Source organism: Malaclemys terrapin, chromosome 1 (genome assembly GCF_027887155.1).
Source record: "Malaclemys terrapin pileata isolate rMalTer1 chromosome 1, rMalTer1.hap1, whole genome shotgun sequence".
Classification (NCBI taxonomy): Eukaryota; Metazoa; Chordata; order Testudines; family Emydidae; genus Malaclemys; species Malaclemys terrapin.
The window spans coordinates 25,297,815-25,323,442 of NC_071505.1; the positions used below are offsets into that span (position 1 = coordinate 25,297,815).

The window sequence follows — 25,628 nt, forward strand, 5'->3', positions numbered from 1 at the left end:
GGCACCCATGGACTTCCTCCCCACCTCAAAATTTACTCAGGGGTATATAGTACAAGTCATGGACAGGTCATGGGCTGTGAATTTTTGTTTACTGCCTGTGACCTGTCCATGACTTTTACTAAAAATACCCCTGACTAAAACATAGCCTTACCTATGACACTTCTCTAGTTAGCTGCAACTACATTAGCCACCCCTCTAATCCACTGATACTCGCCTTATTCCAGAGTACTATACTATTAGCTATCTTTACAAAAGCTTTACTATTTCTATACAGTACTATCCTACCCCATCTAGAGCTATGTAATGTAATTCAGCAGGTCTAATGCTTTGCCAGCATGATTTTACTTCGGCAAGTGTTTATTAATGTATTAGTTTTACTCCACCCTAAACAAGAAAACATGTTTTTTTGGCTAACTTCTTTTAAAGAAATAAACCTCCTGCAAAAGCTGGGGTGTGGCGGCAAATGCTTTGGAGCTGGGAAGAAGCTAGGCCTGGTGACACCATCCAATCTCAGCCCACATCTCTGAGTCTTCACCTAGAAGTTGCACTGTCAGCGCAAACTTAACATATCCAGAACTGTACTCCAGTGCTACACTCTTGAAATTCCGCCACTGTTCACACAATACCATCTTCCCAGGCCCCTACAACTCCCCCTCTCTTGCCCTGCACATGAAGGCCATGTCTAGATCTTGTCAATTCTTCCCTACGTTTCCAAAATCCAAACTTTTCTTTCTGTTCACATAGTGAAAACACTGATCCAGGCATTCATCTCCCATCTTGATTATTGTAACCTTTGTACAGCGCCTAGCATTATAGGCTTCTGGTTCATGACTAGGGCTCCTAGGTGTTACAGCAACAACAACAACACACACACACACACACACACACACACACACACACACACACACACACACACCACTCATTATGGCTTCCCCAACATCTCCAATTATGTTCTTCTAGTTCATTCAAAACTCAGCTACTAATACCATCTTCCCAGCTCATCATTCTGACAATGTCAGCCTCCTCTTTGAATCCCTCTAGTTGCTTCCTATTTTCTACTCCCCAACAAATTAAAGTTTCTTGTCCTCACCTTCAAGGCTCTACATAACTCTACCACTCACAGCTCCATTCTGTTTGTTTCATTCTCTTGATCAAATATTCAGCTGCATCTTCCTATAAAAAACTGAACATAAAAACATTCCCAAACTCATCAAAAGTATCTGCAGTTCTGTCTGATGCTTAAAAGGGCTTATCTCGTGGGATTTCCCCTTATTTATAAATCTACATGATGCAGCTCTGATTTTGGAATATTTCTTTTGGATTGACCACAGACATACTTTTTGGCCAGTTTTCCACTGTCTCTTCTAGCATGAAAATGGGATTGTTGGGAGTGTATACATAAAACTCTGAGTCAGTGTAAATGCAGAAATTCCTTTGCTTTTCCACCATAAGTGATGAATACCCACTTCAGCACCAAGTATTTTAATGAAGGGTGTTCAGTGTAGTATGCCCTGTTTGTAGACATACTTTCACAATATAAGATTTATTATCAGATCATCCATCAAAAGGATTTATATGATAACCTGTAGCAACAATTTGATTTTTGAAGAAGTTAGTATACTTCAAACACTCCTGTTTAGCTTTAAAAATGATCAAATGTTGTAGCTGACGAGCAGAAATCTGATGACCTACTTTTGCAAAATGGGAAAGCAGATTCTCTACAAAATACCATCCAGATCAATGGTAAATGAAACTTTAGCTTTAGGTGTATTGCATTTTTTTTTACACTTAATATCTTCATAGTTATTCAACCTGTGTTTGACAAAAATAGAGGTTAGCATGTTTTAAAAGTTTCAGAATATGATTTATTTCAATTTATTTATGTTCCTTTTTGTTTAACAATTGGGACCTACCTATGAAATCCTGATCACTCATTAGCGGGTGCAAATGTAAAAAGGTAACTGACTTGAGGATATAAAGAGATCCTAACTCCAGATTTTCTCTGATCAATGAAATAGCCTCCTTCCATGATGAATTATACTGATATGAATAAAAATGTAGAAAGCACATTTGGCATTAAATTTTAAAATGCAGTAGCTCTCACCTCCCTGTTCACACAACTGCTGTGCTAAGGCATCCTTGAATATAACTTGGCCTCTGTGAGTAGCTGTAGCCCTGGAAATATAAAAAGAGACAACAATAAATAATGTGGCAAACTTATTTATATGAATGGATGGTTAAATCAAAGATGAGCTTCTGGTTTTTTTCCCTCTTCCCCAGTCCTGCTTTTGGAAGAATAACTTGTTTATTTTTATTTTGCTTCACTTAATTTTATTTACTTTATTTTGCTTTACCTGAACCAAAATGATTCATCTAGTAGTAAAAAGGCACCATGATATGCTATTCACAAGCACAGAGCTCAGCAGAGGACATTAGATTTTAGGTCACCACCTGGATAAGACTAAGCATGTTACAAAATTGATGTGCTTTGCCTGAGAAGGGCTGTTGTGGAAGATAAGAGGAACATAGGAGAGATGTTCACAAAGCAGCCCCTATAAAATCCCTATCAGCTGATCCAGGGAGCAACAGAGATATTAGCTCTGGAGAAAGTGACATTTATTTGCACTACTCTTCAAAAGTAATGTATCTGCCAGAACAAAAAGGAATACATGTAAAATTCAGTCTTTTAGATGCAATGGGTTCACAAAGCAAAGCCCACCTAGGGATGCCATAGTATTGATGTCCATCAGTAAAAAAACTCCTTCCTCAGAAGCTTTAATTTGTCTTTTGATCATGCATGTAAGTCCCATTGACACTAACTGGAGTTACACATGCGTATCGAGCTTGTCATCTTGGTAGATATAATAGAAAATGTCCATATACGTTGCAGATATTAGGGATTTTATATCAGTGTTGCAAACCTGGAGCGATATCATGCTCTCATTGACTTTAATGGAAGAACTCCAGCTAATGTTGATAATGGTTTCAGAGGGCATGTCTACACTGCATCGGTGTTTGAACTTCCCTGCCTGAGTCCACAGACGTGCTAGTGAGGCTCATGCTAGTGTGCTAAATATAGCTGTGTACACATTGGGGCTTAGGCTGGAACTCCGGCTCTCATCTGCAAGGACTAGTTTGCAGAACTGGGGCTACAATGTATAATTGTATTTGTTTTGAAAAATAATGTCTAAAATGTCCTTTTTCCCCATAAAAGCAACACATTGTATTTAGGACAGATGCATTTCATTCTGTTCCTCTTAGTCACAATGGCATCTTTATGAAGTGAACTGATCAATAGAATTAAAAGAAAAAAACTAAATTTAATTAATAAACTAAATTGTTTTCATCAAGTTTTGAAGAGGATTGGCCACAGTATTTGATCACTAAAAAGGCAAATTAGTTAGGAGTCAGTGTTTGATCATTAGAAAATGAGAGTGCACCCTCAGTTTCTTTGTCTAGACCAGCTGGGGAAAGAAAATCCTTGGCTCCTTTAAGGAATGCATCCTCCCTTCTCTCCTTATGGGCTGGAAGAAGGTAAGAGGGGAGCTATGTGGCTGATTCTGATTGGTTGGACAGAAGAGTGCAGCATAAGCCTATTTGCTTCCATGCAACAATTATAAAGCCTTCCCCCTGCCCAAGTGCACTATTGTGTGCTAAGAAAAGCCCCTCCCCAGCACTTCTTCCCTTTGAATTAGAGCAGGGCTTAGTTTTTGGGCCTTGCTGTGGGCTTCCTACTGGTTGCCTTTTGGGGGCGGGAAGGAGTGTTTCCTTCACTACCAAACTGGTCAGATTGGATACATTTTTTCATCTTCCTCTCAGCAGCCCAGGGAGCCAATGGGTAGCTTAGGTTATAAAATTCTTTGTCACAACTTGTCAGGTGCCCAATGCAGTTAATTGTTCAGTGGGGGGAGGGGTCCAATTCCCTGATAAACCAGAACTGGAAGCGGATTAGGAGAAGGCATCACCTAAAGAAGGTGGGGAATGGGGTTGGGGTTCCTAATATCTGGTACAGTGAGGAGAAAGCCTCCCTTTCCATCTCCTTTAGTCCTTTATGAGGGGAGAATGGTGAGGTCCCAGCACTGGTACTAGGACCAGGCTAATGGGATGGGGGGCTGAGAGCAGGCCTTCACGAGGTGGAATGATTACAAGAGAGGGATGATCTGCACTGGATGAGAGTTATTGCTGGATAGTTCCCAGATGTGTTAATAAAGCTGCAGCTTAATGAAACCACATTCCTGGTGTCTTGTCTGTCTTCCTGCAGTGTCTGGAACAATAAGTGTGAGCTGTACACCACATTTTTAAAATGCAAATGCAATGAAAAAATAAGTCCCAAGAAATCTTCATGTGGAGACTCTTTGGATTTCAAACACTTTTTACAGTTGTGTGAAATATGGCATAACTTATAACATTTCTTTATTAGCACATGCTGTCTGTGTTATTGTGACCCAGTGGCCATGTAGTATAAAAGAAAAGAAGAAGAAGAAGAAGAAGAAATACATTTTGGCACATGAAGATAGCAAAGAATTCTGAAAACTTTACAGACTCCTTTAAAAACTTGAGCTAAAATACAGCAAGCTTTCAAAATTCTTAAAGCACCATCCTGTGTACAGAACTCACACATTGTTTTTAAGTGCACACAGTTCTGAGCTTATGGATATTCAGGGAGATTTTTTATTATTTCTATTACATTTATACACTTACCCTCACCGTGAAAAATGGGTACAGAGGTTAGAATGGTACCAAAAAAATATTCTCCAAATTGGAGAACACATGCTCTGCAATCCACAGGAGCAATTGGCTAGACTTCTTGAAAGGACTAGATATAGTGAATGTAGACAATAGACTAAATACCAGAACATTCCAAAGCCAGCTGTTACTAGATATCCAAAATAAAGAAATGTTACATATATAGTTAGTTGTGTGTTGTATATGTGACAAAAATCAGGCTCCTTGTGCTGCTGTGCACACATAGGAAAATGCCACAAGAGAAGTGGGGCAGACATTTTCCCCTCTTGATTCTGTTCCTCAATCAAACCAACACATGGAGAGGCCTCTTCACAGATCCTCTAGAATGGAAATTGTTATGCTGGGGGTTGGGTGAAACCTCTGTGAAGCTGGTAGACACAACAGCTGCCTTCATTCAGGATAAATTTAAAACCAGCCAAATGATGCCAGCCAAAACATAGGCACATGACAAGGTTGGAGTAGGAGTTCGCCTATACAGTTTGAGGGATTTTTCCCTGACATTTGAATGCAAACGCAGGGTGCTGGGTACTGGAGGTAGTGATGGATGCATATGAGTGCGAGACAGCGAGAAGCTGCTGAAATATCGCAGACACAGACAAAGAAAACAGCAAGGAAGCCCAAGAGACTGCCAAAGGAACACTAATAAAAAAAGAAAAAGCTAAGAGACTTTTTGGGTAGCACATTGGCTAAAAAGAATCTTGAAACTGTGAGCAAAGAAACTGTCTCCTATTGTTTGATTCTTACTCTGTTCAGGGAAACAGGACTTTATCTATATTCTTTGTAAATAAACAGGATTGCATCATAGAAATACCTGACTCCATCATTTATTTCTTTCCTTAATGGAAACAACCCACAAGACCCTGAAAATTGGCTAAGTGTGCAGCTCAAAAGGGATAACAGAACCACTGAGGGACATTCTGGGGTAGATTTTCAGAAAGCCTTTGACAAGGTCCCTCACCAAAGGCTATTAAGCAAAGTAAGCTGTCATGGGATAAGAGGGAAGGTCCTCTCATGGATGGTAACTGGTTAAAAGATAGGAAACAAAGGGAAGGAATAAATGGTCAGTTTTCAGAATGGAGAGAGGTAAATAGTGGTGTCCCCAAGGGGTCTGTAGTGGGCCCAGTCCTATTCAACATATTCATAAATGATTTGAAAAAAGGGGTAAACAGTGAGGTGGCAAAATTTGCATATGATACAAAACTACTCAAGATAGTTAAGTCTCAGGCAGACTCTGAAGAGCTACAAAAGGATCTCTCAGAAGTGGGTGACTGGGCAATAAAATGGCAGATGAAATTCAATGTTGATAAATGCAAAGTAATGCACATTGGAAAACATAATCCCAACTATACATATAAAATGAGACAGTCTATATTAGCTGTTACCACTCAAGAAAGAGATCTGGGAGTCATTGTGGATAGTTCTCTGAAAACATCCACTCAATGTGTAGCGGCACTCAAAAAAGCTAACAGATTCTTAGGAACCATTAGGAAAGGAATTGATAATAAGACAGAAAATATCATATTGCCTCTATATAAATCCATGGTATGCCCTCATTTTGAATACTGCGTGCAGATGTGGTCGCCCCATCTCGAAAAAGGTATATTGGAATTGGAAAAGGTTCAGAAAAGGCAACAAAAATTATTAGGGGTATGGAACGTCTGCCATATGAGGAGAGATGAATAAGACTGTGATTTTTCAGCTTGGAAAAGAGACGACTAAGGTGGGGATATGATAGAGGTCTATAAAATCATGACTGGTGTGGAGAAAGTAAATAAGGAAGTGTTATTTACTCCTCATAACACAAGAACTAGGAGTCACCAAATGAAATTAATAGGCAGCAGGTTTAAAACAAACAAAAGGAAGTATTTTTTCACAGAATGCACAGTCAACCTCTGGAACTCCTTGCTAGAAGATGTTGTGAAGGCCAAGACTATAACAGGGTTCAAAAAAGGACTAGATAAATTCATGGAGGATAGGTCCATTAATGGCTATTAGCCAAGATGGGCAGGGATGGGGTCCCTAACCTCTGTTTGCCAGAAGCTGGGAATGGGCGACCGGGGATGGATCACTTCATGATTACCTGTTCTGTTCATTCCCTCTGGGGCACCTGGCATTGGCCACTGTCAGAAAACAGGATACTGGGCTAGATGAACCTTTGATCTGACCCAGTATGGCCGTTCTTATGTTCTTAAACTAGAATCCCAGAGACAAAAAATACTAGTCACGGCTCTTCTAATGACCGCTGTTAATATTTTTTTGCACTTCACAAGACTTATTACAAGCCAACATCTCAAACTGCTGCCTTTGGGGGTAAATACCATTCACCCATTTCAGAGAGAAGATAACAGAGTTTGCATTAAGTTATTTCAGGCAGAGATGGAAGTTAGACCCAGGTAGCTGGTATAATAGAGCCACATCTCATCTACTTTGCCACATGGTCTTTCAAAAGGAACATAGCAAATTAGGCGCGTCTATAATCCACACTACCACTGTGTCACCCTTTAGCAGCTACACTCCATATAGGGGTTTATGATTGCTACTCTCCTGTGCAAAGAGAACTGAGATGACAGCCTGGCAAAGATCCTATTGAGCCAGGTTTTCACCCTGATACCCAGAGTTCCATCATTGTCTTACAAAACTCCTGTAGTCTACCAGCAATGTATGTCTTAAGTCTCCCCTTATGGGCTGGCCCACATAGTGAATAACGGCATATTTTTCCTCTCTCTATTTACTCCTGTAGCCATAGTGGAGGATGTTTCTCCTGTGGATCTAAACAGTCTGGGTTTAAACTCTGGTAATGACCCTGGAAGGATGAGAAATATATACAATGGAGAATGGTGTAAGAGTTGGAATGATTTTATATTGCAAAACATTGTATGTAAAATTGAGTTTGAATGTTGTGTTAATATTTGTTTTACTGTTGCATTTTTTTCTTAGTATTTTGGTTCTAGGGAGCTGTCCCTTTAGGAAGAACATGGCAGACTGAGAGCCAGGTATGGGAGATTTTGCCTGGGTGTCCATAGTATGGAAGATCCTGTCTCTGTAAGCTCCAAGAAGGTCAGACCTTTATTTAATAAACTATCTTTTCACAAAGCAAGCTTTATTTCCAAAGGTATAAAATTAATACATCAGGTTTAATCTATGAACAGTTTTTGTAGTGCTTTAACTATATTAGTTTGATACTGGTATTGTAGTATAACACACTAGTACAGACATAACTATACTGATTTAGCTTATTGCCATAAATTTAGGGGAATAAGCTATACGATACATTATCCTAGTATAACTGTGTCCACACTAGTTTAACTATTTCAGTAAAAAAACCTCACAACTATTCATATTCATAGAGTCCAGGCCAGAAGGAACCATTGTGATCATCTAAGTCTATCTCCATAGACCATAGAACCTCCCCAGAATAATTCCTAGAATTTTAGAAAAACATCCAATCTTGATTTAAAAATTGTCAGTGATGGAGAATCCACCATGAGTCTTGACAAACTGTTCCAATGGTTAATTACCCTCACTGTTAAAAATTTACACCTTATTTCTTCTCTGAATATGTCCAGCTTCAATTTCCAGCCATTAGATTGTGTTATTTTCTCTGTAGATTGAAGAATCCATTATTAAGTATTTGTTCCCCATGTAGATACTGTAATCATGTCACCCCTTGACCTCTTTGTTAAGCTAAATAGAGTGAGCTCTTAAAGTCTATCACTCTAAGGCAAATCTTCTAATCCTTGTATCAGTCTTGTGGTTCTTCTCTGAACCTTCTTTAGTTTATCAACATCCTTCTTGAATTGCAGGCTGCAGAACCGGACATAGTATTCTAGCAGCAGTCACATAAGTGCCAAAACAGAGATAAAATAACCTCTCTCCTCCTACCTGATATTCCCTATGCTTGAATAATAAGAGTATAGAAGTAGGAATAGAATACCGGCCACCTGACCATGATGGTGATGGTGACTGCGAAATGCTCCAAGAGATTAGAGAGCCTATAAAAGTAGAAAACTCAATAATAAGGGGGGATTTCAATTATCCCCATATTGACTAGGTACATGTCACCTCAGAACAGGATGCAGAGATAAAATTTCTAGACACCATTAATGACTGCTTCTTGGAGCAGCTAGTCCTGGAACCACAAGGGGAGAGGCAATTCTTGATTTAGTCCTAAGTGAAGCACAGAATCTGGTCCAAGAGGTGAATATAGCTGAACCATTCGGTAATAGTGACCAGAATATAATTAAATTGAATATCCTTGTGGAGGAAAAATACCAAAGAAGCCCACCACAGTGGCATTTAACTTCGAAAAGGGGAACTACACAAAAATGAGGAAGTTAGTTAAATGGAACTTAATAGGTACAGTCACAAGAGTGAAATGTCTGCAAGTTGCATGGAAACTTTTAAAAAACACCATAATAGAGGCTTAAATTAAATGTATACCCCAATTTAAAAAAATAGTAAGAGTACCAAAAAAGTGCCACCAGGGCTAAATAACAGAGTAAAGGAGGTGTTTAGTTGCAAAAAGGCAGCCTTTAAGAATTGGAAGTCAAATCCTACTGAGGAAAATAGAAAAGAGCATAAACTCTGGAAAGTCAAGTGTAAAAGTATAATTAGGCTGGCTAAAAAGAATTTGAAGAGCAATTAGCAAAAAACTCAAAAACTAAGACAAATATTTTGTAAGTACATCAGAAGCAAGAAAGCTGTCAAACATCAGTGGGACCATTGAACAATCAAGGTGATAAAGGAGCATTCCAGGAAGACAAGGCCATTGATGAGAACCTAAATTCATTCTTTGCATTGGTCTTCATTGCAAAGAATGTGATGGAGATTCCCACACCCGAGCCATTATTTTTAGGTGACAAATCTGAGGAACTGTCCTAGATTGAGATGTCAATAGAGGAGGTTTGGAACAAATTGATAAACAGCAATAAGTCATCAGGACCAGATAGTATTCACTCAAGAATTCTGAAGAAACTCAATACGGAACTGCAGAAGTACTAACTGTAGTATGTAACCTGTCACTTAAATCAACTTCTGTATCAGATAACTGGAGGGTAGCTAATGTGACACCAATTTTTTTTAAAAAAGGCTCCAGAGGCAATCCTGGCAATTACAGACCGGGAGCCCTAACTTCAGTACCAGGCACATTGATGGAAACTATAGTAAAGAACTGAATTGTCAGACACATAGATGAACATCATATGTTCGGGAATAGTCAACATGGTTTTTGTAAAGGGAAATCATGCCTCACCAATCTATTAGAATTCTTTGATGGGGTCAACAAGCATGTGGACAAGGGTGATCCAATGGATATAGTGTACTTGGACTTTCAGAAAGCCTTTGACAAGGTCCCTCACCAAAGGCTCTTAAGCGAATTAGGCAGTCATGGGATAAGAGGGATCCTCTTATGGATCAGTAACTGGTGAAAAGACAGGAAAACAAAGGGTAGGAATAAATGGTCCATTTTCAGGCTAGAGAGAGGTAAATAGTAGTGTCCCCCAGGGATCTGTATTGGGACCAGTGCTGTTCAACATATTCATAAATGGTCTGGAAACAGCGGTAAACAGTGAGGTGGCAAAGTTTGCAGGATGATACAAAACTACTCAAGATAGTTAGGTCCAAAGCAGATTGCGAAGATTTACAAAGAGATCTCATAAAACTGGCTGACTTGGTAACAAAATGGCAGATAAAATTTAATGTTGATAAATGCAAAGTAACGCATATTGGAAAACATAATCCCAACGATACATACAAATGAGACAGTCTATATTAGCTGTTCCCATTCAAGAAAGATCTTGGAGTCACTGTGGATAGTTCTCTGAAAACATCCACTCAATGTGCAGCAGCACTCAAAAAGCTAACAGATTCTTAGGAACCATTAGGAAAGGGATAACTAATAAGAGAGTAATTATCATAATGCCACTATATAAATCCATGGTACAGCCATATCTTGAATACTGTGTGCATTTCTGGTCACCCAATCTCAAAAAAATATATTAGCATTGGAAAAAGTACAGTGAAGGGGAATAAAAAGATTAAGGGTGTGGAACAGCGTCCATATGAGAAGAGATTAAAAAGACTGGGACTTTTCAGCTTTGAAAAGAGATGGCAGAGTGGTGATCTGATAGATATCTAATAAATCATGACTGGTGTGGAGAAAGTGAATAAGGAAGTTTTATTTACCCTTTCACATAACACAAAAACTATGGGGCACCCAATGAATTTAATAGGCAGCACATTTAAAACAAAGAAAAGGAAGAACTTCTTCACACAACACACAGTCAGCCTGTGGAACTTGTTGCTGGGGGATGCTGTGAAGGCCAAAACCGTAATGGGGTTCAATCATAAGCCGGTTCGTTTATAAGCCGATCTCCGCAAGATGGATAAGTAAAAAATGGACCCGTTCATAAGCCGACCCTATAACTCAGGGGTCAGCAAACTTTGGCTCCCGGGCCATCAGGATAAGCCACTGGCGGGCCGAGATGGTTTGTTTACCTCGAGCATCCGCAGGCACGGAGGTAAACCTAAGTAAACAAAGTGTCCCGGTGCGCCAGCTACTTACCCTGACGGGCCAGGACAGCAACTGGTGGGGAAATATTTTGGGGGGGGAGAAGCTGGGAGTCAGGGGAGTAACCCCCACGACCACCCCCCACATGACCCCACCCCTAGCCCGGGACCCCCATACTCTCCCCATCCCATCCCTTCCCACCTTATCTGGGGCCAGGGGAGGATGTCTCTGACAGCACAGCCGCAGCCTGCTCCGGCGGGCCAGACCGGGTGGCGTGGCCGCAGTGTATTCCAACGGGCTGGGCCAGGCAGCATGGCCGCAGCATGCTCTGGCGCCCGGGCGGCGCAGCCACAGCCTGCTCTGGGGGGGTGGGGCCAAGCGGCATGGCTGCAGCCTGCCAGCCCCGGAGCTGCAGCTGCTTTGGAGGCTGGGGGGAGAGCAGCATGGCCAGAAGTGGAGAGACTCTGGCCCCACCTCTTCCCTTCTGTCTCTGCTGGCTGTGCTGCCTCTCCTTGCTCCCTCTGTTGGGGGGGAGGGGCTATGTCCTACCTCACCCTCTCTATACCCATTCATAAGCCGACCCCCATCTCTGGTGCTTCCCTTTTTTACTAAAAAAATTCAGCTTATGAATGAGTATATACGGTAGATAAATTTACGGAGGATAGATACATCAGTGATTATTAGTCAAGATGGCCAGGGATACAAACCCATGCTCTGGGTGTCCATAAGCCTCTGACTGCCATATGCTGGGATGACAGAGGATGGATCACTTGATAATTGCCCTGTTCTTGTTCATTCCCTACAAAGCATCTGGGATTGGCCACTGTCAGAAGACACAATACTGGCGTAGATTGGTCTGACCCAGTGTGGCCATTCTTCTCTTCTTCTCTTCCCTATTTATGCATCCCAAGATCACATTTGCTCTTTTGGCAGCAGTGTCACACTGGGAGCGCATGTTCAGCTGATTATCCACCACGAACACTAGCTTTTTTTCAGAGTCAGGATAGAGTCCCCCATCCTGTAAGTATGGCGAATATTTTTTGTTCCTAGTTGTATATATTTACATTTGGTGATATTAAAATGCATATTGTTTCTTTGTGCCCAGTTTACCAAGTGAGCCACATTGCTCTGTATCAGAGATCTATCGTCTACATTATTTACCACTGCCCCAATTTTGAGTCATCTGCAAACTTTATCAGTGACGATTTTATGTCTTTTTTCACATCACTGATAAAAATGTTAAATATTGTAGGGGCAAGAACTTATCCCTGTGGGACCTAACTGGAAACACACCCACTTGATGATGATTTGCCATTCACAATTACATTTTGAGACCTACCTAGTCAGTTAGCTAGTTTTTAATTCATTTAATATGTGGCATGTTAATTTTATATTGTTCCAGTTTTGTGGTACCAAGTCAAACACCTTACAGAAGTCTAAGTATATTACATCAACACCATTACCTTTATCAACCAAACTTGTAATCTCATCAAAAAAAGATATCAGGTTACTTTGACAGGATCTATTTTCTATAAACTCATGTTGATTGCATTAATTACATTACCCTCTGTAATTCTTTATTAATTGAGCCCTATATAAGCCACTCCATTATCGTGTCCAGGATAGATGTCAGGATGACAGGCCTATATTATCACATGTAATGGACATAGTTAAATCAGTTAAAAACTGTGTGTAGACCAGGCCTTGTTGAGATTATAGCTCATTGAGAACACGCTGAAGCATTTAGAGCCTTTCACCTGTTGATCACTAGTTTGAATGCTGCCCAATTCATTAGAAATTAAAAGTTGTTCCCATCTAATGGAACTTTGGTAGCCCTAAATAAGATTAGCTTGGTGCATCCCAGTTCCAGCTCCCAGGTCACAAATTCACTGCCATGTTTTGCACTAGACTGTACGCTCTTTAGGGCAGAGACTCTCTTTTATTGTGCATTTGTATTGTGCCTACCACAATAGCAATACTAAAGGTGACAATAGAGAATCAGGCCTGAGACTCTTTTGAAGTCAGGGATTGGTTGCAATGGCAGCTCTGTGTCACTTGTTCTTGCCTCCCACCCACATTTTATCAAGAAGGTATAGGAGGGGGTTACCAGAGTGTTTGGCACTTTGACTGACCCTCAGCCAGCACAATTCCTATAAGACTATGGCAAGTGGCATAATTTAGAGCAGCCCTTAGGTTGTTCTAAGTTATGATAGGAGCTGTTTTGGTCCCTGACTGGACCAGGATCAGGGTTGACTGATTTAAATTACCAAGTGGAAAACCTTGATTTAAATAATTGATTTTAATCAACTTTTCTGTTTGTACTTTAGTTATTTTCTAAAGAAAGGTGCATTTTCATTGGTTATAACCATTAAAACATGTTGACTTACAATAAAATAGACCTTTTACACTAGATTTAGTACACCTTTTTGCTACCCAGGAGGGTAAAGTATAACTATGTATATTTATTTGAGCAATTATATAGTTTAATATTTTCAGCTTCTCATTAATTGTACATTTTTAGTATGTTGGAAAATGGTGAGTGTTATATTGCTTATTTACTAGATAAACTTTTTGCTCATGATTTGTGTCAAACTGCATTAGGATGGTAACTGGAATTTAATTAAACACACAAAACAGCATATGAAATTTATTTTTATTAAACTAAACAACCCTAAATGTTTTGGATAGAGAAATTTCTCTTATCAAAACATGATTTACATTTACATTACATTTACAACTACATGATTTATTAAAGGAACAAGAGGGCTTAACTGTATTCAATGAATTAAACTGATTAGTTTGGGTCAGCCAGGGAAAATTTTCAAATATGCCTAAGTAAAAGTGACTAGAGATTTACATCCTATTCACCTAAGTGTCTTGAAAATGAGACAACAGTCTCCTAAGTTACTTAGGCTGATAAGTATCATTTCTGCCTCCAAAGTAATGGAATAATCACATCCCAGCACTATACAACAATTTGGAGCAGAAAACAAAGATGAATGCCATATCTAACAGTGTATGTTAGTGAGAAAAATGATGGGTTCCCAGATTTTTCATGTTTAAAAACGAAACATTTCTGAGAGATGTTCTAAATGAAATTGGTTCATTGAGAGTTGCCAAGTTAAAACCTGTGCTGCTTGGTAGATAAGAGAGAGAAGGAACACTTAGAACTTCATAATTAGGGCTAGTGGTATTTCGTCGGAGAAGGGGAGGTAATGGATTCTGTGATATTTCTGGCCATTGTCAGGGTAAAAAAGGCATGTGTGCAGAGCTGCTGCTCTTGTTGCTTTAGCAGAGGCTGAGGTAGGAAAGAAGCTCTGAAGAATAAGCAGCAGTGTTTTTTTTCCACATCCACATTTATGCACTGTTGCAGGGCTGAACCTGAAGGCACTGGGATAGCACTATTAAAAGGTTTTAAACTATTACTTACTTAAATTGTTCTAATCAGTTTCTACTTGAAGATAAACTTCAGGCATTTTAAATATCAATTTGTGACTTTGGTCTTCCCTCCCCCCCCCCCCATGACTGTCTTTTCACATGATTTATCATGAAAAACCATCAGTGTTAACAACATTCAGCTGAAATTGCAGAAGGAAATTTGGCAAGCAAAATGTAATTACCCCGTATGGGAATTTGGCTAGGAAACTGGGATTAACCCCCTATTCATAAAGCTTGTATAAAAGATGAAAATGGATTTAGGTAGGCATTAAAGGGGTCTATAAATATTTGATAGCTGCAAACATCAAGGACCAAATTGTGACACCAAGAACCAACTCACGCATGGGAGCAGTCCCACTGAAGTCAGTGGGCCAAATTACAAATAAGATGTAAGATGGTGTGACTTAGACTCCCTTGCATTTACTTAGACTTCTTTACACATAAGTAGAGTGGGTCCAAGTGAATGTAAGAGTGTATATGAATTACACCACTTTATGTATCACTTCTGAATTTGTCCGAGTGGGATGACTCACTTGAATAAAGTTACTATAATTTGAACCCAGGGATAGAGAAATTTATTTGGTGTGATTCACAAAAGTATAACCCAGAGTAAATGAGAGGAAGTTGAGAAGGGGGAAATTTAGGCTGAATATCAAGAAAAACTTGATGGGAAGCAGTAAAAGCCCCTTTATTTGAGACTTATAAAACAAAATTAGACAAAATTCTAAAAATTGACTGTAGGGACCAATCCTACAATGCCAGATAGGTAGACTGAATGACCTTGTAGGTCTTTTTCAGCTCTAACCTCTATGTTTATAAGATATTCCTATGAAAGCAGCATAGGAACTTTCTTTTATGTCTCATCTGACAAGTGCTATCTTCAGCAGCTGTGTGCCCTAGTCTCATGCTGGGGCATTGGTTCAACAATATGGCAAAGGAAGTGCACCACCTACTGAATCCTCAGCTACATTTTCTGAAGCAGTTATGTTTTCTCCCCTGCCCAGTTTTTGTGCTGGTGCACATGATTGAGATATGGAGGTGTCCCAATGTTCACTAATTATGCAGGTAAATTTCTTTTTAATCATTACCTTTAGAAATAATTACACACAACACTCTTTTACCTAAATTACCACCAAGAAAGAAGAAAAATTAAGGAGATGATGATTCGGTGGAATTCAAAGTTAGAGAGTCATATTCACAGACCTCTCAACAGTCCCGAGTTTTTGTCCTGCTTTGACCTGCAAAGCCTGCTGACCTGGTTGAATCAGCTCCTGTCCTGCAAGGCTGGCTGGGCTCGGCTCACTGCTCTAGGCTTTGTTTCCTGCTCCCCCGTCTCCTTGCTTCCAGCCCCGCCCCTCTCCCAGTCCCAGCTCTCTCCCATTCGCTCCTTCCTCCGAGCCCCACCTCCCTGAGACCCTTTCCTAGCCCCTCCTTGAGCCTGGCACATGCTCAGAATATTGGAGCTGAGCCCAGCCAGTCTGGCGGGACAGAAGCCACCTCTGAGGGGTGAGTGCGGGGTGGACTTTCTCTGCAACTCCCCCCGGCCTGCAGGGCGGGATCCATCCTGCTTTAGCCACTGGGAATGTTGGGAGGTATGTATTCATCACTAATAAATCATCGGAAATGTTACCTGAATCATCAGAATGCTCATGCTTTCCTACATAGCTGCACTGGGGCCTTGATCCTGCAAAGTGCTGAACATTGGACCTGTGTGAATAACTGATTTTTCTCTTTGGTGACTAAATTGAAATATATATAACAAGAACAAAAATAGGTTTGGATTTTTTTGACTTTTCTGGGAAAACAAAGTTTTAAAAAAATTCTTTGGGTCAAACAAAACGTTTTCTTTGCTCCAAAAGGAAGTGTTTCATTTATTTTTTTCAGGTTTTATGAACTTTTAAAAATTAAATTGAGTAAAATTCTGAAATGCCTTTCTCAAATGAAAAGTCAAAATGTTTTCTTTTGAAAATGCTGAAATGAACCATTTTGACATTTCTTTCTAATTTTTAAAAATTTTACGTGATTGAAACAATTTGCCAAAATTGACCCAAATTCTGTAATTGTTTTGGTCAACTCAAATCTGCATTTTTCAGCAAAAAAAATTATTTCCACAAAAATGTTCATCCAGCTCTACTGAGAACTCTTAAGTTCTATTGGAATCAAGTCTTAAACGCACATTGATCCATTAAGGGAGATATTTTCAAATCTCTAACAGAGATGGGAAAGTAACGAAAATATTGTTGATAGTTAAATTAACTATAATATATGTTGTAACACAGCTACATGTTTCTCACACAATGCTTAGCTAAGCACAGCATGTTAGCAAACAAATAGTAATAAATCTTCCAAGGTTGCTCTCAATCATATTGGGATATGATGCCCTCCAGCCTACTATCCTAACAATTTACCAAATACGTGTGCTGCTGCTATCTGATCAATGGGCCTAATCCCAAACTCACTGAAGTCAATAGACTCCCACTGACTTCAATGGGCTTTCGATCAAGCTTCATATGCAAATAAATTAATATTTTTATTTTCTATATATTCAATAGAAAAAAAATCACAATGGTCCAATGCTAGAGACTTGATCTATCTAGAGCTCTGTTCCACTTTAAATCAAATTCTTACCATAAAAGGTTAAGTTAAAACAGCTGTTTTCCATTTAGGGATGGATCTAAAGGTGTTTACCGGTTGCAAAGAAGAAAAACACACTTTTTTTTTTAAAGCCTAGACATCACTATGGAAAACAGATGCCAGTTCAATTGCTTTGATTTTTTTTTAAACTACCTTTAAAGCTTGTTGTGGGTGAGTTGGTGTGTGGGTGAGACTGAGAGAGACTGCAGTAGAGATTTCTTTAGCCAAGACTAGGTTGGCATTAACAAAATATGCATCAGTATGGTGGTCTCTATTGCAAATACCTCCATTGTGCTTGGGATTAAGGAGCTATTGGTAGAGTGATTGAGACAAAAAAAAAACACCCATTAACGGAGCACTTTACAAGATGGCCATAAATCTACATACCTTACAAGGTATGACCTGTACGGGCAAGTTCAGACAGAGCCTTGTCTCATTCAGTGTACTCACATGCAAACATGCATTTTTAAAACAGACATCTTTAAAATATACTCTGAATGAGGCCCTTTTAAAGTATGGATTGGTTCACGCACACTTCTGTGCACTGGACTGATTTGTACATTTTAGAATGTGTACATGGTTCAGTGCACACTTACAAGATTTGTAGAGAATAGGGCAATGTTCCTGTGGGCCCCAATCTCATTCCTTACAAATCTTCAGTAAATTTTTAATGGTGTAGAATAAATTATCATGCATAGATGTGTAACAAAAATGTATTTCTTCAGGATGTTAGGCCACCATTGTTAAAAATATATAAATAAACATTTATTGTGCAGGTGCAAAGTGTGATTTTTCATAACTGAGTTAAATCAAATCCAGTTTTCACCACTATATTACAAAGTACTTCTCCTCCATGACAACTATTTCCTTGCCTAATTTCAACTTTCAACCCCTGCCATTTTGGAACTGGAGTTGTTTTAAAAGGTTCGTTGTTTTTTTTAATGGGGAAAGTCGGTTGTTGGTTTTTTTTTGCCTAGCCTCAAATGGCAAAAGTATTCCTCAAATTGTCCACTCAAAGATCACCTCTGGAGAAAGACAAAGCCTATAAAAATGTCAGTCCAATAGGTAACGGTTTTAGAAAGTTATGAGCAACTGAAAATATAGGCTTAGAAAGGAAATACCTCGGAAACTTTAAGTATGGGTGCAGCTACTGCTCCACCAGCAATACTAACAAAAGTTTGTTAGTGTACGAAATGCTGTCATTAAAGCATATAGTTAAGGTTGCCCAACCCTTTCCATTATAGCCCGTAGTTTTCAGTTGTTGTTGACTCTGACTAACTTTAACCATTTTGGTTGACATTTTCCCTATTTTATCTCTGCCTCAGGTTTAATTGTTTGGAAAGTTTAAACAAAAACGGTACAGCTATTTCTAAGAGTAAGGTCAATTAAAAATATATAGGTTTGCTAATTCTAAATATCTTCTATCTTCTGTTTAGTGGCTCTAGTTTTTCTGTGGTTTGGTGTAGAAAGTTACAGTGAGATCCCACACATGTTCAAGTGCTATCCTGAATAGGGATGTATTTAAGTACATGTTTAAGTGCTTTCCTAAATCAAGACTTGAATGAGGCAAGAGTCCTAAAGTAAAAAAACCATGTGATATGTAATTAAAGACTGCATCATAATGTATACTGTGAAGGAGACAGAATAAAGGTTGCACAGCAACCTTAATTCTGAGACTTCCTAATTTATGAGTGCTTGAATTTGCAATCTTAACTATGTTCTTTTAAGATATGGCATTGTTGTTTTTTTGAAGGGATGGGAGCAGAAAGGAGAGGTATGATAGAATAGTGAATATATAGTATAATAGAGGGAAGGAAGAAAGTGGAAATCAGACAATTTAAGTTGTACATAGGTGCTTATATCCCCTCTCCCCAATATCCCCTATAACATACAGATGATTTTTCTCTACTATACAATCATATGTAAATAAACTGATTAGAAACTACTTTTCTGCTTTCTGTAAACAGATTATGAGAGACAATTTTTGACAAAGCTTGCCCCCCAATTACAGGAATTCTAGTATTTTTGAGTATTTTGCCGTAAGTCTGAGTAAAGGAAAGCAAATTCTAATGTTTCTATACTTTAAATAAAGGGTTATTATAATGGCATCTTCCAAGTGAGTCAATTCATATAAATAATAGAACAAGCATCCATTGTCTCTCTGCTGAAACAGTGCCAACAACTAGGTCTTACGTTTTCCAGTGGGGAAATCATGTTTGTAGGCTCTGTAGTCTATCCTTTTACCCTTTGAGCTGTATCTGGAATACTGATTGTATATAAACTTACATACAGTATAGAGTTTAGATTTATAATTTAATGAGTATTAAAAACCTATATTTATTATAATCTAATGATTCTATTGCACTTCTTTGATATTTAAAAAAGCAAAAACAGATTTATTAAATTGTGAGTCTGGGTACACGATTGACAGTCTCCCAAAGCCTACATTTAATTAAGATCTAATGTAAATACTAAGATTATACTTTCATATCATTCAGGAAAAAATCTTTGGCATTTCCTGTCATAGCAATAAGCATATTACTACTTACTAAGCACTTACTTAATGCCTGACATCTTCAAAGCAATGTACAAGCATTAACTAAACAGATTTGTCATTATATAACTATTTTATTTGCTTGTACTGTAAATAAAACATTTTACTTAAAATGGTGTACCAATAATGTAGTCTGAAGTTTGCAAAACTGGTAAGATTTTAGGTGTCAGATCAGATTAATATATGAAAGAAAGTCTTATACAATTGTGTCTAATTAGGTTAATCAACACTTATTCTGACAACTGCTTTTTATGTAATACAAAAGAATCCACCACTTCATTAAACGTGACACTCTGCAGACATACTGTAGTTGTTTGTAACATGGTTTTACTATGTAGTTGAGATTATGCCAATACATTCTATCATAGTGCTGTCAGTCATAACTGAGAGAGAGTTTGAAGGATTCTCTACATTTAAGAACTTTTCCATAGTTCCACTCTGGTTATTTCAAACTCATGACACATTTTCTACATAACTGCTTACAAAAATCAGCAAGCACACTCATCACATATGAGTAAAGTATCATTTAAATGAAAAGGTTTTATGGGGTTTCAAATAACACATAAAATGCATGTTAATTAGGGTTGCCAACTGTCCAGGATTGTCCTGGAGTCTCCAGGATTTAAAGATTAATCTTTAATTAAAAACTATGTCATGTGATGAAACCTCCAGGAATAGGGCCAACCAAAATTGGCAACCACATGTTAATTAAAGCAAAATCTGAAACACTGTGCTAGATCCTATGTGAAATATTGAATAGTGGGGGCAAAGGTGATTAAAGCCATCCTTGTAGCCCACTGCTCCTGAGCCCTCTGTTCTCCAGTCAGCTTCCTAACTCTGCCGACAGTCCCCAAAGGACTGTTCCAGCAGCTATGGATCAGCTAGACCAGATGAACGCTTGAACCACACCTCTTGCACTAGCTCTACATCACCCATAGAGAAATCCTCCAGTAATCATGCTTTTTACATAAAACTCATTTGAACATTAGCTATACATTATGCAGCTGATGTCTGCATAATTCTAAAACCACAAGCATACAAGGAAAAATAAAACCAACAGCTTCTGTTCAGCCTAAAATCAGAAAATTATACACCACACATGAAACCTACTCAGACAACCCCTCAGCCCACCACCATATACGAGCTCTCAGCTTTCTAAGACTTCACTGAACATTACGATATTGATATTTGTAGTATGAGATTTCTTTGTTCTCTTCCCTTCTTTCTATATGGTTTAGCTAGATTTAAAACTTACTGGGTTCTGTAAAATTTATATTCAATAAAAAGAAATGTAGGGAACAATCTGCTTCTGACAGTTGTTATTGATGAAATTTTACTCTCTGCTTTTCCAAGAAGAAATTACAGTTCCTATTTGCCTCCAGCATATTGAAAACACGGTGGATTTCTTGACAACATGAAGGGTTGCTAATCATAGAAAGGTTAGTTATTTTTTGTCCATTTTTAATATTTCAGATGGGCTTATATGCTGGAAGAAAAATATATAACCCTGAAGAATAGAATTGGTGAGGTGACATATTGTACAAGGAGAAAAATTAATTACATTAGCCAATGAAAGAATAACAAATTTGTTAAGTATTATATTGCTCCAAAGTATTAATATGCTATGGGACACTGTTCCTTCAGAAGTGAGATTTTGCACTGCAGAATTTGCAAAATCCAGAATGTAAAACCTGTAGCCATCATCTTGTACAAACTCTGTGGAGAAGTGACTTTTCCATGACTGCTCTGAAGTATATCCAATGCTCAAACAAGCAATTAAATCCCTAGACAATGCTGAAAGTGGCCACAACTCACATATCATGGCAGATGGGAGAGAATCTCCATGGCTGTTTTTGAAACATTATAAGTTTTTTTTTAATTCATGAGGAATACCTGAGTTTGGAAAATAATGGCAAGATATTTAATGAAGACAAACAATTTATAAAACTTTACAATTAGCCTTGAAGATTTGCACTCAGACATTACTTTGAATTTCATCCATCTGGTAAGAGGATAGTCCTGAACTGTTTTTCAAACTTTGTTTATGTGATAAAATGCTGATATGAATATTGCCTTGCCACAGATACATTTTAATACCAATAATGAAGTTCTAAAAGTTTCAAAAAGAGTGCAGAACTTGCTCCTGAGCACAGTGACTCCAGGGGTAGGACATTGCATGAGGGGCAGGCTCTTAAAGAAACAATGAGCCTGAAAACTTTTAAAATAAGGGACTATACTGTATAGAACTGTGGAGTAACACTTAGCAGGTATACTAATGTTTAAGAGCCTGATCCACAGTCCACTGAAGCCAGTGGGAGTCATTCCACTAGCTTCAGCGGCTTTTGATCAGGTACTAAAAATGCTAATGTCGTTATTTGTCTCCTTATAAGATATATTACCAACTTGTTTGAAGTGTAATCCTAGTTTCAGGAACAAGTCACATAAAATAAATAACTAATAATAAACACATTTGTCTGGGGATGTTTTTTATATATTAGTGCACCGTTCATTTATATATAAATATACCCTTGGAGGTAACTTGTACCCTCATTTTAAAAGATGGGAAAACTGACGGAAAGAGACATTGCAGTTTAAATTTTCAGAAGTGACCACTAATTTTAGATGAATCAAGTTTTAAGTGCTCAACTTGAGACACACACAACGCCCCCCACCTCTCCGGACATGATTTTCACTGTCACTGCAGTGCTGAAAATTGTCAGCTTCCATTGACTCACAACTCGGAAAATAAGTCAATGGAAGCTGACAATTTTCAGCACCTCTGAAACTCAGCACCTAAGTGTCCCAAATTACTGCACACTTTTTAAAAATTTTACCTCACCGACAGCTGGCAAATAGTAAGAATATTGTAGAAATGATTTCCAGCCTAGCAGTAATTGCGTCTTCTTTTTTGTACCCACAGTTTTGTTCATTCAGATGTCTACATTTCACCCACAAGTGTTTGCACATTCAAAAAAGGAGGCTGTGTTTTGAAAATGTAGCCCTGTGCGCGCAATAACACTTCCATACAGGCAGGAATTTGGGTATTAGAATGTGTTTACTTGATCATGGAAATGTTAGCAAGGATACCCAGGATTATTTTAGACTAAAAATGCCATGTCATTTCTAACTTCCATCTGAGAGAGGCAGAGAGGGCCACAATTTCACCAGACATTTGGACAGTACCTTTCCCGATCAACACTGTGCTGTTCTGCCAGTACTGAGTTTGACCCCAAGTTCTGCCATGAGACATGAGCCCATGACTATCTCACCCAGAAATGAGAGCTACCAAATGAGCTACATTGACAGTAACCTGTGTTTTAACTATTCACCAGGGCTATAAAAAAAACCCGTCTCTCCAAAATATTCAGGTCTCTTTTTAAGCATATACTAGAATATTAATGAATAGATTCAACAAGCAGTCTATTCTTGAAAGAAATCACAATAGATTAAAGTAACAGGGAATACACTGATTATATGTACATATAGAATAGATGGTTGATTTCAGCTCATTACTACGAATTCATATTTTATTTGAGCATACATTTGTTTTAAAATATTTTGGCAGAGTGATCACAATGCTGGAAAAAAAAATTGTAGAGAAACCTGTTGGTAGTGCTATGAGATTCTGTATTACAGACCCAACATAGTCCTGTTTTCCAGGACAGCAGAAACTGGCAATGTTGGGAAATATGCAGTCAGCCTCCCACTCTTCATTTATTTCCTAATGACAGAGTCTAGCTACAAGGAATGCACTGGGAATCTGGGTCCAGTAAAGCTGCAAAAAAGATGAACTTTTCATATGCACACAAAAAATATCATCCTGTTAAATCTGAAATATTGTTGATGATCATAAATTAATTTGTTTGAAAATCCTCAAATACTAAGTACTCAAAAGAGGACATCTATCAGAGACATATTGTACAGGAAGATGTATATATCTGTTGCTGTATACAAGAGCTGCCTGATTTTCTTCATGGAAATCTATGGTAATTACATTTCTAACAGTAATGATTTACGTTATAAAATAAACTCTGATAAAACCTGATTTTTGTTTAGCACTCAAATTCTGATGGACTTTGCGGGTTGTTACTTACTTTCAGGACTGTAGATACAAGAATGCACTAAGGAAACACCAGAAAAAGTGGGCTAGATTCATCCTGGCGTTCTGCCATCATGAACTGATGGAACGCAAGTTCCATCACCCTGGTAGTAGAAAGTCCGCCTGGGAAGGGAGTGCAAAAGCACAAGCTGCTCGCAGCCCCTATGCCATCTGGGCAAGCTCAAGAATGAGAGGGCAGGGGCTGGCTGGCCTGAAGATATTTTGTCTCAATGGAGCTCCTAGGCACTCTCCTTTGCACGGGGAACTCCAGAGCATACTCAACCTTTTTGATACCAGGGATCAGCTTGCTACCTGCCTAAACTGTGTCATGGAAATCTCAGGGGCTAGCACTGGTCCCTGGCCTGGTCATTGAGAAACACTTCTCTAGAGCCCTGACTGGATTTTAAAGCTGCTGTCTCCAGGCAGCATCTTCTAGTAAAGGGAAGCAGTATACCACCTGCTGTCCTTAAGGTGATGCCTCCCTTGTGGTGCATCTGTAGTGAATCTGGCTGGATATCTACATTTCATCTTATGGAAGGATTCAAAAACTGACTCTAGAGTTCGGTAAAATTCCAGGAGGCTGCCCGAAGAAGGCATCACAAATATTTTCTGGTTTAAATACTTGCACATCCAATGTCCTTCTATGAAGAAACTGACATGTTTGCCTGACCTACATTCTGAAGTCTTGAAAAATTACAGAGCACACATGACATCCCACACAACAAGGCACCTTGCCCAATTATGAATTTATATGACTAAGAATCACAAATTTTGAACAAGAGATTTGAAACAAACGGAAAGAATAGCAGCCGGCTCTTAAATGGCATCTGGCATCTAGATACAATTACCAGTTTAGAAGTAGACAAGAAAAATCTGTGAATGCCATCTAACACCAAAGCTGCAAAAACAGCAATGACTACACACTTGTTTAGGATATGCCAAGAACAAAGCCAGATTTCGCTCAGCAGCAAGTATTAACCCTGGTATACTGTAAAATCAGACAGAGTGTGAAAAACAATCTGTCAACAACAAAAAGTAAAGAAGCACCTTAATACGCAGCTGTTGACCTGTGAACCCTGCAGCCTCAGGGGTCACCCACTTTCCAGGGATCCCTCAATAGAAAAAGCTTATAATAGGTACCGTTCTGATGTTCCTATGCAGTGTATGAAGCCCCCTACTCCCTCTTTTTGTTGTTGTTGTTGTTATTCACAGATCCTTACGTTATGACCTCAGGCTAACCCTGTGCATTTGAAACTGCAAACCTGATACATATATTATTAATTTATAATATTAAAAAGACACACATTTTTTAACTTCAGAATTTACCAAAACTAACATAGGATATATATATATACACCTCTACCCCGATATAATGCAACCCGATATAACACGGATTTGGATATAACGCGGTAAAGCAGTGCTCTGGGCTGGCGGGGCTGCGCACTCCGGTGGATCAAAGCAAGTTCGATATAATGCGGTTTCACCTATATCGCGGTAGGATTTTTTGGCTCCCGAGGACAGCGTTATATCAAGGTAGATAAAGAACCGTGTGAAACCTTGTTATGAGGTTGATAGGAGTGAGCTCATCTTTCAATCAACATAACTGTAAATGTAAGCCCCATCTAAGACTAAAGGTGTGTGTGAACCCA

General features: G+C 38.8%; 1 protein-coding gene across 1 annotated transcript in view; it reads right to left on the reverse strand.

The window, feature by feature from the left end:
* Positions 1–25,628, reverse strand: part of RELN (reelin) — a 446,977-nt gene that overhangs the window by 264,933 nt on the left and 156,416 nt on the right. The window contains exon 4 of the mRNA XM_054017864.1: positions 2,105–2,175. Coding sequence (XP_053873839.1) covers positions 2,105–2,175 — 71 coding nt within the window. The remainder of the gene's footprint in view (positions 1–2,104; positions 2,176–25,628) is intronic.